Genomic DNA, 14,858 nt, shown 5'->3' on the forward strand with positions numbered 1-14,858 from the left:
GTGTGTGTGTGTGTGGTTCGTTTACGATAAATTGTTTGCTCTTGTTATTTCGTGTATAAAAGTGTTCGAATAAAATAATTCAAAAGTGGATATTTTCCGAGATGTTTTAAGTCATTCTAATATTTTCCAGTATAGGAAATGTTTTATAAGAAATGTCTTATAACTCTTCGACAATGTTACCTTTAATCTCCTGAGCAAAAATGTATCTAGTAGAGCAGATTTCAAGACTAGTAACTAAATAGTAATGACTAGATAAGTTTTCTTGCAAGTCGCTAGCTCGTGACTGGCTAAATTTCTACGCAGTCTTTTGAATGTCAGAACTATCTAGTAATTATAACAATTACATAAATAGTGGCTAGATGAAAACGATTACACAGTAACGAGATAGAAAATCTTCGGTAAATCCAGAATAGAAATTGGATATCAGAACTCTCTAGTAACTGTACCAATTATAGTTACAATGTATTTTTTCGTATCTAGCTACTAGATAATTTTTCTAGTACAGCCACTAGAAGAAGTGAACGTTACATTCCTTGCTAGTAGCGAAGACCCAACTTTTCTGTGTTATTACTATACAATCACTAGATTCAATTTTTGCTCGGGTTTGTATACGTTGAATAACAAAAAAAAATCGAATAATAATGTTAACCGCTGTATACTGATCCCAGACACAGAAAATTCAAAAAGAATTCAAAATTGCTACTAGACATTAGAAAAATCCAATAGGCAATAAACTGTATATCTTTCAGACCAAGAGTCAAGCAGTAGCAGCATGGACAATTCATTTTCCAAATTCTTAAACATTGCCTACTTTTCGACATAGTTTGAGTGGATATATTTTGTACTGTTAATGTAAATTCTTTACTAATAACATTTTAAAAACTTGCAAATTTTCTTTTCTCCTTCACGTTCCTTTTTTTATTTTATTTTTATTTCATTTATATTATATAATTATTACTACTATATTTATACTATGTATTTATTATATTGCACTTGCGCTCGCGCACGGGAAAATAAATAAACTCGTTTTTTAAAAGAACAAGAACCTTCATTGTTTACAGCAATACCGTAAAATTTTACAAACTGAATACGAGATTGACACACGTCCGCTCGCGATCACGACTTGTCCTCTCTCCCTCTCTTTCCCTCTCACTCCCTCTCTCTCCCTCTCTCACCCACCCTCAACTCTTTCTTTTTATTTATTATAAAACAGCTGTTGACCGCCGTTGCTCAGGCAACAAGCAGCTCAGCAACATCGTGAACCTTTCTTTTAACAAGTTTTTACTTTAATAAAAAATTTTTTTGAAATTTGTCATGTTTTAGTAACGCAGGAATAAATTGTTAATAAAATACTTTCTTGTAAATGAACATAATAAAGTTTCTAATAGCATGTTTTACTGTTTCTATAAGATAAACAACACATTTGTAAATGAGAGATAATATATTCATACAGTATCGATGTGTTCCACAGTACAAAGTTTCTACAACTTTTACTGACATTCTTTCCCTGTATTGGCTATATAACCGATTTTTTAAATGTAATCAAAAGACACGATAGTGATTTATATCAAATAGATGTACAAGAAAATGCATGCGCCGCGAGGTCGACCATATATGCGATGTGCAAAAAATAATAGTATTAAAATCTTGCATCGTTTAATAATAATAAAGAAATAATTATTTAGATTTTTGTGAATCCGGCTCCAATAATATTGATCTTGGTATACGTTAAAAGACTATCTAATAAATGCTACATTTGAAAAATACAATTGACAATAAACAGTATTTCCTTCAAGAGTAAAGCAATAACGGTATGGAGAATTCATTTAGCAAATTCCTAAACATTGCCTATTTTCTGGTCTATTTCGAGTGAATACCCCATAAACTATTGTATTAGTCAATTTGGTAATAACATTTTTAAAACTTCCAAATTTCCTCTTTTTCTCCACGTTTTTTTTTTGTTCTATTTTTATTTTTTTTATATTATATATTCATTATATATTATTATATTTATGTTATGTATTTATTATATTATTATTTATATTATTTATATAATTATATTTATATTATTATATTATATTTAGCTTATTTATTATTATTATATTAAAAATTTATTTATTTAGGATATTACAGAAAATAAAAGTAATGAAATTTTTAAGAAATTTATATGTGTTTATACGCAATATTCTAGTTGCGAACGGTTTCGTAGGTCATTAAAACTTTGTATGCCACTGAAATTGTCAACTACTTTGGTGACATTCAAGGAAACTTGCAAACAGTTTCTTATTGTACACGAAACCGTCGCCAAAAATACAACGTCTAAACTATATAAAAAGAACTATCTTACTTTTGTTCAAGGTACCGTATTTTACACATAAATTACTTCCAAATTGAAATTACAAAGAAATATTCATTATCTTCAGGTAAATAAAATATACAGGCATGGACCTTATCATTGATGTGCAAAAATTGCACGCCGATTCTAATTGGTCGAACGGCAATATTAATTATAATAATTTCTTTCATCCAAATATTTGTCACATTTGCAAAAGTAATAATTATGGTAATTTGATAAAATGCAACAAGTGTTATATGATTTCTTACTGTAGTGAGAAACATAAACAGAAAGATTTAGAACAACACGAGCAATTTTGCGCATATATAATGGAATACTTAGAATGGGACAATAGCACGGAATTGCTCCTTCGTCATTTCGGAACGTTCGAATGGACTGAGTCAAGAAAAAAGTTTTTGAGTGAAATCACGCAACGGCTACCACGTCGTCTGGAGCCGTACGAAATGCAAATGATTATTTTCGCAAAATCGTGTCGTATTTGTCATCAACAAATTAATATATATCCCTGTGAAGAGTGTTATTCCGACAACTTTTGCATTGTTCATATGCAAGATTTTGTAAAAAATCACGCATCAAAATGTGAAAAGTTGTTGTTAGGTCTCAATCTGGATATCTTAAATATCATACCTACAGAATTTAAACGATTAATTGAATTTCCTAATCAATCGAAACCTCCCGGTGACATGTACGAATTTGTTAACAATTGTGTGCACTGTTCTTATAGGGACTTGGACAATTGTAACCGAGTTTTTACAAAATTCGCATATTTCTGTTCCGATTATGTATCAGGACCATTCACGTTATTCGATGGGATGAGAAAAGCACAGTTATATCGTCTTCCAAATATGGCAGGACCTCAATTTGTTATTCACGTAATATCAGCAATCTCGAAAATAAATATATGAAGGCTTGGGAACTTCTCCATCATCTTTTATTGTGGATAAAGGAGTTAACAGTTGTTGATAGGAGAAGAATTAGAAACTCAAGATATAAATTTGGAAAGTTGTGACAGCTGCAAGTCCCGAAATCAAAAGATTAAAGTTGTGTGTCGTCCTGGATCTTACCACGGCTACACGACTGATCCAACGTTTCAACAACCAAATGTGATCATAATATTTCGAGCACATTTGGATTCAACAAGCGTATGGCAAGTACGTAGCTTATTGATATCACAGAATATGAGATGTCCATATATTCTAACAGCCGAATCGCAAACTATAGCGGTAGAAAACGTAAATAACATACGAAAGATTATATATATAAATCCTGTATATGATGGACCAAATAATTTCAAGTCCCTTTATCCATGCAGACAGTGGCATACTGATCGTGTGAGTTATCGTAATTCGTATATAACTGTGTATCGGAATTTACATTCGTCATAAAAACCATTCTAAACGATTTCAAGCTCTCTTATGCGATTTCCATATCACTCGTATTATTGTAAATAATATAAAAAATATTTCCCTCATTATTTATGAATATTTTTTAATATATAATCTATTTTTTATAAATTATAGATATTTCTAATAAAGAACTTATTTATCTACTCTCTTTATCTTTTTATTGTTGTTGTCTTAAGTTGTTATTGTCTTTTAATCAAAACGTATTGATAGTGAGAATAAGTACATCAAATGTATGAAAGCATCCCACAACAGCATGTTACTTTTATACGTACACGCGCATATACACACATGTATATACAGGATGTCTCATTTTAAATTGCGCATTGAGATTTTTCGAAAACCAAGGGTTTCATTAAAAAAATGTTGCAAACAAAATTAATAGAGTTTTAAGGGGACGCTTGATGGTGCCATTGATTTAATCCTCAATAACTCTGCTAAGATTACATAGAGTTACATCTAATTTTTAAATAGAAATATATGTAATTCTTTTAACATGAATTGATTCCTCTGGTTATTTCATGTATAAAAATGTTTAAGTAAAATATATAAAATTTAAAAGTGGATATTTTCTGAGATATTTTAAGTCTCATATTCTGATATTTTTAAATACAAGATATGGAATGTCTTATATGTTGTAAACTTTTCGATAATGTTACCTTAATATTTACCCTTACGAAAATATATTATAAGAAAACTACTGAGGACAATCGTATTTTCGTCGATTAACAAAAATACTACTGTTTTAACTATTGAAAACTTATATTAAAATTACTTATAAAATTAACGAATAGGTCTTCTATAGTTTTTGAATAGTGTTGTAATAAATATATAGTAGTATTCCAATATTTTTCAATAGTGTTTCAATAATTTTCCTATATTGCTCTCAGAAATTTTTTCTTATAGCTTTTTTCCATAAGGGTGTATACGTTGAATGACAAAGAAAGTCGATAGTTTAAAAATTAATAATGTTTATCTGTGTATATTGATCTCAGAAAGCACAGAAATTTCAAAAGAATTCAAAATTACTAGTGCACTAGTTTCCGAATTTATTTTCAACAGTAATATATTATAATATATTATAATGTATATAATATAATATATTGTTATTATAAGTTAATATATTATTATTACAAATAAAGCATCCGTTTTCGTAGGCGGCAAAAAAAATATAAACACATAGAATTTGTGTCATGTACTAGTCTATTTTGGACAGCAAATATATTTCATGATTGTGATCCGAACAAGCCTACCTTTTTATAAAAATGATAAAAACACACACCAAGTTCACACGTTTGCCTGCGAGTGGAATTGTACTAAAATTAATGTTTTTAATAAATAAATGTTTTTATAAATAAAAAAATATTTTATTTATAAAACAACACAAAATTAACAAATACATTAATGACGAATATTGTTTAAAATACTATTTTCTACAAAAAAGTGATATCACATAGATAAACTAGAAGTCCCTATAACAGAATCTATTTATATTAATTATATGACATAGAATCGCTCGCCTAGTTTTGTATAAACAAGCACTGTACAGCGGCAGTGTATACATGTATATGTATATGTATGTAGTTTATGCTTATCGATAAAATGCAATAAAACTTTCTGGCTACAAACTGATAAAAATGAAATTAATATTATTAATAATATTCATATTAGCATTATTTCAAAACATATCTCTTTTAATAACATAGAAGTAAATCTGTTACATAATATATTATAGCTATAATATAGCTATATTATAGCTATAACATACTATAATATAGGCATAGTATACCTAGTTACATAGTACATAGTATTGCTAAGAGTGCTAGAAATGCAATATGTGCAAATTGTGTAAATATAAATTGTGTGATAAAATATAAAATAACTACTTATGTAAAGACGCTAGCTAAGACGCGTCGATTTTTATTAATTACAAAAGTTTTAGTACATGAAAGAAGAATAATAACAAACAAATAAATATAATTCGCAAGAAGCCCACTCAGGAAAAGGATTTCGATGACGGAGCCGCACCTATAAAAGTATGAATTTGATATGCACTTAAAGAGAAGTCACGTACATATACATATTAATTGTCAAAAATTTATTGGCGCGACTCCGTCCTCGAAATCTCATCTTTGCGCCCACTTATTCTCCTTTTATTTAGCAAATTTCCTATTTTTCTCCACGTTTTCTTGTTTGTTTTATTTATATTGTATATTTATTATACGTTATTAAATTTATTATATTATTATATTATACATTTATTATATTATTATATTTACTTTATATATTTGTTATATTATTATATTATATTTACCTTATTATTTATTATTATTATATTAATATTTTATTTATTAAGTATATTTGTATTTATTATATTATAGAATACAATATGATAATAATAAAATTTTGGAAAACTCCGTATATGTTTATTCTAGTTGCGAACGGATATTCGTAGGTCATTATAACTTTGTGTGGTATTGAAATTGTCAACTACATTTATAACACTCTGAAAAACTTCCAAACAGTTTCTCTGGGTCCGCGAAACATTCGCCAACTATACTTCTAAACTGTGCAATGATAACTATTTTACTTTGTCCCAGGTAACGTATTTTCAACATAAATTACTTCCAAATTGAAATTACAAAGAATTATTTATTATCTCCAGATAAATAAAATATACAGACATGAATCTTATCATAGATGTGCAAAACTTGTACGACGATTCTACTTGGATGAACGGTGATATTAGTTATAATAATTTCTTTTATCCAAATATTTGTCACGTTTGCAAAAGTAAAAATTATGGTATTTTGATAGAATGCGATAAGTGTTACATGATTTCTTACTGCAGTGAGAGACATAAACAGACGCATTTTAAACAACACGAGCAATTTTGCACATATATAACAAAATTCTTAAGAGAGAGCAGTAAAACGGAATGGGGTATTCGTCATTCAGAAACGCCCGAATGGATTGAGTCAAGAAGAATATTTTTGGATGTAATCACGCAAAGGCTACCACGCAGTCTGGAGACGTACGAAATAGAAATGATCATTTTCGCAAAATCATGTCTTATTTGTCACCAACAAATTGATATACATCCCTGTAAAAGATGCTATTCCGCCAACTTTTGCCTTATTCATATGGAAGATTTTTTTATCAATCACGCATCAAAATGTGGAAACTTGATGTTATGTCTCAATCTAGATATCCTAAATATCATACCTACAGATTTTAAACGATTAATTAAATTTCCTAATAAATCGATACTTCCCGATAACATGCTTGAATTTGTTCTCAAATGTGTGCACTGTCCTTATAGAAACTTGAAAAATTATAACCAAGTTCTTTCAAAATTCGCATATCTCTGTTCCGATTATGCATCAGGACCATTCACGTTGTTCGATGGGATGATAAAAGCACAGTTAAATCATCTTCCAAATATGGCAGGATCTCAATTTGTTATTCACGTAATATCAGCAACCTCTATCGAAAATAAATATATGAAGGCTTGGGAACTTCTCCATCATCTTTTATTTTGGATAAAGAAGTTAACAGTTGTATTGATAGGAGAAGAATTAAAAACTCAAGATATAAATTTGGAAAGTTGTGACAGCTGCAAGTCCCGAAATCAGAAGATCAAAGTTGTGTGTCGTCCTGGATCTTACCACGGCTACACGACTGATCCAACGTTTCAACAACCAAATGTGATCATAATATTTCAAGCACATTTTGATACAACAAGCACATGGCAAGAACATAGCTTATTGACAGCTTATTCACATCGTATAAACTGTTCATATATTTTAACATCCATATCGCAATCTGTAGCGGAAGAGAATATGAATAAAATACGAAAGATTCTAAATGTAAATCCTGTATATAATGGACCAAACAATTTTAGGTCCTTTTATCCATACAGACTGTTGCATAGAGATTGCGTCGGTTATCGTAATTCGCATGTAACTGTGTATCGGAATTTACATTCTTCATAAAAACCATTTTAAACGATTTGAAGCTCTCTTATGTGATTGCCATATCACTTGAATTATTGTAAAAAATATAGACAATATATTACCCTCCTTATTTATGAATATTTTTATAAAATATAATCTATTTTTATGAATTATGGATATTTCTAATAAAGAACTTATTTAACTGCTCTCTCTTTCTTTTTTGTTGTTATTATCTTATTCTTGTTGTTGTCTTTTAATCAAAACGTATTGATAGTGGTGATCGAGTACATCAAATGTATGAAAGCATCCCAAAACAGCTTGTTGCTTTTATAATACACGCGCGCATATATGTATATATAGGATGCCACATTTTTAATTACGCAGAGATTTTTCGAAAACCAAGGGTTTCATTGAAGAATATTGCAAAATTAATACGGTTTCAAGGGGACGCTTGATGGTGCTACTGATTTAGTCCTCAGTGACTTTGTTAAGATTATGCAGAGTTACATCTAATTGTTTAAATAGAATTATATATAGTTCATTCAACAAGAATTGATTCCTCTGGTTATTTCGTGTATAAATGTGTTGCAATGAAATGTATGGAATTTAAAAGTGAATATTTTCCGAAATATTTTAAGTCATATTCTGATATTTTTTAATATAAGATATGCAATGTCTTATATGTTGTAAACTTTTCGATAACGTTACCTTAATATTTGCCTTTACGAAAAAATGTCATAAGAAAACTACTGAGAACAGTAATATTTTAGGCGATTAACGAAAATACTACTGTTTTAACTATTAAAAACTTATATTAAAACTATTTATAAAATTAACAAATAGGTTTTTTATGATTTTTCAATAGTGTTGTAATAAATATACAGTAATATTCCAATATATTTCAATAGTGCTTCAATTATTTTCCTATATTGCTCTTGGTAGTTTTTTCTGATAGCTTTTTTACATAGGGGTGTATACGTTGAATAACGAAGAAAGTCGATTAATAATGTTTGTATATTGATCTCAGAAAGCACAGAAAATTCAAAGGAAATCAAAATTACTAGTGTACCATTTGTCCGAAATTATTTTCAACAATAATATATTATAATATATTATAATATAATATATTCCCAGAGACAGCACACGACGTCCAATAAACGTCCAATTTTGGTTTTTATTTAGTCCCAACTAATCCCCATTTAGTCCATGGAATTAATATGGACGTTTTAATTACGTACATTAGTGAATGTACAAAATATGTTGACTTTTGTACGTTTTAAAGACATCTATTTTATGTATTTCTAAGGAACATATGTTGAGCTCGCATATGTCTTTATTTATTAAGAGTATAAGCCGGTTTCACCAACGCGAATGAATTTAAACAATCGATTAAATTTATTTTCTCTATTGGAACAATTGTATCTGTCAAACGATGATGTGATTGGTTAGTTCCATCGAAAAAGTTATCAATACGAGTTTTAGAAAATTGCGAACAAATTAACCCCTCAATTTGCATTATTAATAAGAAATCCAACAAGCAAAACAACAAAAACATTTAAGCATTTAAAAACATTTTAAAAACATTTAAAAAACATTTTTTAAAACGTTAAAAATAATGGAATAAGTTCCCATTTTTCATTAAAAAAACATTTTTTTTAACGTTTACAAAAATTTTTCGTTTTTTAATATTTAATAGAAGTTTGACATTCATGAAATATTAAAAAAAAACAACATTTTTCCAATCCGTTAAAGAAAACATTTCTTAATGAAAAAAGGGAATTTACCCAGAAAGCATACAGTATTTATGATAAAAATTCATAAATATTTAGGTCGAATTATTTATAAAAATATTACATAAATATTTTATAAATATTTCTATACCTAAAGAAAAACGTATCAAAATCTTTATTCAAACTATTATTAAGATATAGGCTAAGTATTTTATACAATAATTATAGTAAACAAAAAATAGAGACATGTCGATACGTTCCACAGTACAAAGAATGTAAGAATTTAACATTTTTTCCCTGTATTAGCTATATAACCGATTTTTTAAGTGTTATCAAGAGACACGGTAGTGGTTTACATCAAATGCGTGCCTAAGACAATGCACGCATCGCGAGGTCGCGACAATATATGCTTATGTGCAAAAATAATAATATCAAAATCTTGCATTACATAATAATAATAAAGAAATAATAATTACTTAAATTTTTCTGAATCCTGTTCCAATAATCTTGACCTTGATATATGTTAAGAGATTATATATAAATGCTACATTTAAAAAATGCAATAGGTAATAAACTGTATCTCTTTTAAGAGTCAAACAATAGCGACATGGAAAATTCACTTAGTAAATTTCCCCTTCTCCTCCACGTTTTTTTTTATTTTATTTTTATTTCATTTATATTATATATTTATTATATAGTATTATATTTATATTATACAATTATTATATTGTTATATTTACATTATATATTTATTATATTATTTTATTATATTTACCTTATTTATTAATTTTTATTTTAATACTTTATTTATTAAGGGTATTATAGAATATTATATAATAGTAATGAAATTTTCGAGAACTCCGTATATGTTTATACGCAATATTCTAGTTGCGAACGGATATTCGTAGGTCATTATAACTTTGTATCCTATTGAAATTGTCAACTATATTCGTGACATTCTAGGAAACTTGCAAACAGTTTCTCAGGGTCCGCGAAACATTCGTCAACTATATATCTAAACTATGCAAAAAGAATTATCTTACTTTTATACAAGGTACCATACTTTACATATAAGTTACTTCCAAATTGAAATTACAAAAAAATTTTTGATCTTCAGGTAAACAAAACATACAGGCATGGACTTTATGTCCATCATTTTAGATGTGCAAAAATTGCACGCCGATTCTAATTGGATGAGCGGCGATATCAATTATAATAATTTCTTTTATCCAAATATTTGTCACGTTTGCAAAAGTAAAAATTATGGTATTTTGATAGAATGCGATAAGTGTTACATGATTTCTTACTGTAGTGAAAAACATAAACAGAAGCATTTTAAACAACACGAGCAATTTTGCGCATTTATAACAACATTCTTAAGAGAGAAAAGCGGAATGGATAAAACGGAATGGGGTAGTCGTCATTCAGAAACGCCCGAATGGATTGAGTCAAGAAGAATATTTTTGGATGTAATCACGCAAAGGCTACCACGCAGTCTGGAGACGTACGAAATAGAAATGATCATTTTCGCAAAATCATGTCTTATTTGTCACCAACAAATTGATATACATCCCTGTAAAAGATGCTATTCCGCCAACTTTTGCCTTATTCATATGGAAGATTTTTTCAGCAATCACGCATCAAAATGCGGAAACTTGATGTTATGTCTCAATCTAGATATCCTAAATATCATTCCTACAAATTTTAAACGATTAATTAAATTTCCTTATGATGCTAAATCTCTCTATAACATGTTTGAATTTGTTTACAATTGTGTGCACCGTTCTTATTACGACTTGGGCAATTATAACCGAATTCTTACAAAATTCGCATATTTCTGTTCCGATTATGTATCAGGACCATTCACGTTGTATGATGTGATGAGAAATGCACAGTTATTAAATCTCTCGAATATGGCAGGACCTCAAATTGTTATTCACGTAATATCAGCAAATTCTATTCAAAAAAAATATATGAAGGCTTGGGAATTTCTTCAGCATGTTTTAGGTGAAATAAAGGAGCTAACAGTTGTACTGATAGGAAAAAAATTAAAAGCTCAAGATATAAGTTTGGAAAGTTGTGACAGCTGCAAGTCTCGAAATCAGAGGACTAGTATCGTATGTCATCCTGGATCTTACCAAGCGTATACAACTGATCCGACGTTTCAGCGACCAAATGTGATCATAATATTTCAAGCACATTTTGATGCAACAAACACCTGGCAAGAAGATAGCTTATTAACACCGCAGCGTATGAACTGTCCATATATTCTAACAGCCGGATCGCAATCTATAGCGGAAGAGAACATAAGTAACATTCGAAAGATTATAAATATAAATCCTGTATATAACGCATCAAACATTTTTAGGTCCTTTTATCCACGCAGACTGTTGCACACTGACTGTGTCGGTTTTCGTAATTCGCATTTAACTGTATATCGGAATTTACATCCTTCATAAAAACCATTTTAAACGATTTGAAGCTCTCTTATGTGATTCCCATATCACTTGTATTATTGTAAAAAATACAAACAATATATTGCCCTCATTATTTATGAATATTTTTATAATATATAATCTATTTTTATGAATTATGCATATTTTTAATAAAGAGCTTATTTAACTGCTCTTTCTTTCTTTTTTGTTGTTATTGTCCTATTGTTGTTATAGACTTTTAATCAAAATATGTTGATAGTGGTAAACGAGTACATCAAATGTATGAAAGTATCCCAAAACAGTATGTTGCTTTTATACATACACACGCGCATACACACATGTATATACAGGATACCTCATATTAAAATACGCATAGAAATTTTTCGAAAACCAAGAGTTTCATTGAAACATGTTGCAAACAAAATTAATGGGGTTTCAAGAGGACGCTTGATGGTGCTACTGATTTAATCCTGAATAACTCTGATAAGATTACGTAGAATTACTAAAATACTACTGTTTTCATTATTGAAAATTTATATTAAAACTATTTATAAAATTAACGAATAGATTTTCTATAATTTTTCGATAGTGTTGTTATAAGTATTCGATAGTATTCCAATATATTTCTATAGTGCTTCAATAATTTTTATATATTGCTCTGAGTAGTATTTTATTATAGCTTTTTTACGTAAGGGTGTATACGTTGAATGACGAAGAAATTCGGTTAATAATGTTCATCTGTGTATATTGATCTCAGAAAGCACAGAAAATTCAAAAGTAGTCAAATTACTAATGAACCATTTTTCCAAATTTATTTTCAACAATAATGTTATAATATATTATATAACGTAATACATTAATATTACAAATAAAGTATCCGTTATCGTAGGCGAAAAAAATATCAGACACAGAATTTTTGTCATGTACTAGTCTATTTTGAACCGCGAGTATATCTCGTGATTGTGATCCAAACAAATCTACCTTTATATAAAAAAAATGAAAACATGCGCCAAGTTCACGCGTTTACCTGCGAGTGGAATTGTACTAAAATCGATTTTTCAAATGTTATCAAGAAACACGGTAGTGACTTACATCAAATGCGTGCCTAAAACAATGCACGCACCGCGAGTCGACAATATATGCTCATGTGATGTGCAAAAATAATAAAATCAAAATCTTGCATTACTTAATAATAATAAAAAAATAATAATTACTTAAATTTTTGTGAATCCTGTTCCAATAATCTTGACCTTGATATATGTTAAGAGATTATATATAAATGCTACATTTAAAAAATGCAATAGGCAATAAACTGTATCTCTTTTAAGAGTCAAACAATAGCGGCATGGAAAATTAACTTAGTAAATTTCCACTTTTCCTCCACGTTTTTCTTTTTATTTAATTTTTGTTTCATTTATATTACATGTTTATTATATAGTATTATATTTATATTATACAATTATTATATTGTTATATTTACATTATATATTTATTATATTATTTTATTATATTTACCTTATTTATTATTTTTTTTATTTTAATACTATATTTATTAAGGGTATTATAGAATATTATATAATAGTAATGAAATTTTCGAGAACTTCGTATATATTTATTCGCAATATTCTAGTTGCGAACGGATATTCGTAGGTCATTATAACTTTGTATGCTATTGAAATTGTCAACTATATTCGTGACATTCTATGAAACTTGCAAACAGTTTCTCAGGGTCCGCGAAACATTCCTCAACTGTATATCTAAACTATGCAAAGAGAATTATCTTACTTTTATACAAGGTACCGTACTTTACATAAGTATTATAAGTTACTTCCAAATTGAAATTACAAAGAAATTTTTTATCTTCAGGTAAACAAAATATACAGGCATGGACTTTATGTCCATCATTTTGGATGTGCAAAAATTGCACGCCGATTCGACTTGGATGAACGGCGATATCAATTATAATAATTTCTTTTATCCAAATATTTGTCACGTTTGCAAAAGTAAAAATTATGGTATTTTGATAGAATGTGATAAGTGTTACATGATTTCTTACTGTAGTGAGAAACATAAACAGAAACATTTTGAACAACACCAGCAATTTTGCACATTTATAACAAAATTCTTAAGAGAGAAAGACGGATTGGGTAAAACGGAATGGGGTATTCGTCATTCAGAAACGCCCGAATGGATTGAGTCAAGAAGAATATTTTTGGATGTAATCACGCAAAGGCTACCACGCAGTCTGGAGACGTACGAAATAGAAATGATCATTTTCGCAAAATCATGTCTTATTTGTCACCAACAAATTGATATACATCCCTGTAAAAGATGCTATTCCGCCAACTTTTGCCTTATTCATATGGAAGATTTTTTTATCAATCACACATCAAAATGCGGACACTTGATGTTATGTCGCAATCTAGATATCTTAAATATCATACCTACAGATTTTAAGCGATTAATTGAATTTCCATGTGAAGTTAAATTTGTCTATCACATGTATCAATTTGTTACCCATTATGTGCACTGTCCGTATATCGACTTGGACGATTTTAACCGAAATCTTACAAAATTCGCATATTTCTGTTCCGATTATGTATCAGGACCATTCACGTTGTATAATGTGATGAGAAATGCACAGTTATTAAATCTCCCAAATATGGCGAGTCCTCAAATTGTTATTCACGTAATATCAGCAAACTCTATTGAAAATAAATATATGAAGGCTTGGGAATTTCTCCAGCATGTTATAGCTGAAATAAAGGAGCTAACAGTTGTACTGATAGGAGAAAAATTAAAAGCTCAAGATATAAGTTTGGAAAGTTGTGACAGCTGCAAGTCTCGAAATCAGAGGACTAATATCGTATGTCGTCCTGGATCTTACCAAGCGTATACAACTGATCCGACGTTTCAGCGACCAAATGTGATCATAATATTTCAAGCACATTTTGATGCAACAAACACCTGGCAAGAAG

At 29.0% G+C, this 14,858-nt stretch overlaps 4 protein-coding genes across 10 annotated transcripts in view; 3 read left to right on the plus strand and 1 right to left on the minus strand.

Annotated features, from left to right (window-relative positions):
* Positions 1-14,858, minus strand: part of LOC116844018 (cilia- and flagella-associated protein 61-like) — an 84,242-nt gene that overhangs the window by 54,113 nt on the left and 15,271 nt on the right. The gene's annotated exons all lie outside the window — the stretch shown is intronic.
* On the plus strand, positions 2,262-3,820 carry LOC116844022. The gene is made up of 2 exons (XM_032815087.1): positions 2,262-2,358; positions 2,424-3,820. Exon 2 carries the CDS (start codon positions 2,443-2,445, stop codon positions 3,259-3,261), a length of 819 nt encoding a protein of 272 aa, XP_032670978.1. The 5' UTR covers positions 2,262-2,358; positions 2,424-2,442; the 3' UTR covers positions 3,262-3,820.
* Positions 6,221-7,923, plus strand: LOC116844019. Its single transcript, XM_032815081.1, has 2 exons — positions 6,221-6,359; positions 6,425-7,923. The coding sequence occupies exon 2, from the start codon at positions 6,444-6,446 to the stop codon at positions 7,752-7,754; it is 1,311 nt and encodes a 436-aa protein (XP_032670972.1). The 5' UTR covers positions 6,221-6,359; positions 6,425-6,443; the 3' UTR covers positions 7,755-7,923.
* LOC116844017 overlaps positions 10,408-14,858 on the plus strand; it is a 4,977-nt gene continuing 526 nt past the window's right edge. The window contains exons 1-3 of one of the 4 annotated variants that reach the window (XM_032815077.1): positions 10,408-10,499; positions 10,563-11,385; positions 11,464-11,557. In XM_032815077.1, coding sequence (XP_032670968.1) covers positions 10,582-11,385; positions 11,464-11,557 — 898 coding nt within the window. In that variant the 5' untranslated portion in view covers positions 10,408-10,499; positions 10,563-10,581. Of the gene's footprint in view, positions 11,558-13,439; positions 13,677-13,746; positions 14,829-14,858 lie in introns of those variants that run through there. The other 3 variants (XM_032815073.1, XM_032815075.1, XM_032815074.1) reach the window with 3 other exon arrangements.

This window comes from Odontomachus brunneus, unplaced genomic scaffold (genome assembly GCF_010583005.1).
Source record: "Odontomachus brunneus isolate Ranch 3 - 2012 unplaced genomic scaffold, Obru_v1 Obru_scaffold_038, whole genome shotgun sequence".
Taxonomy (NCBI): domain Eukaryota; kingdom Metazoa; phylum Arthropoda; class Insecta; order Hymenoptera; family Formicidae; genus Odontomachus; species Odontomachus brunneus.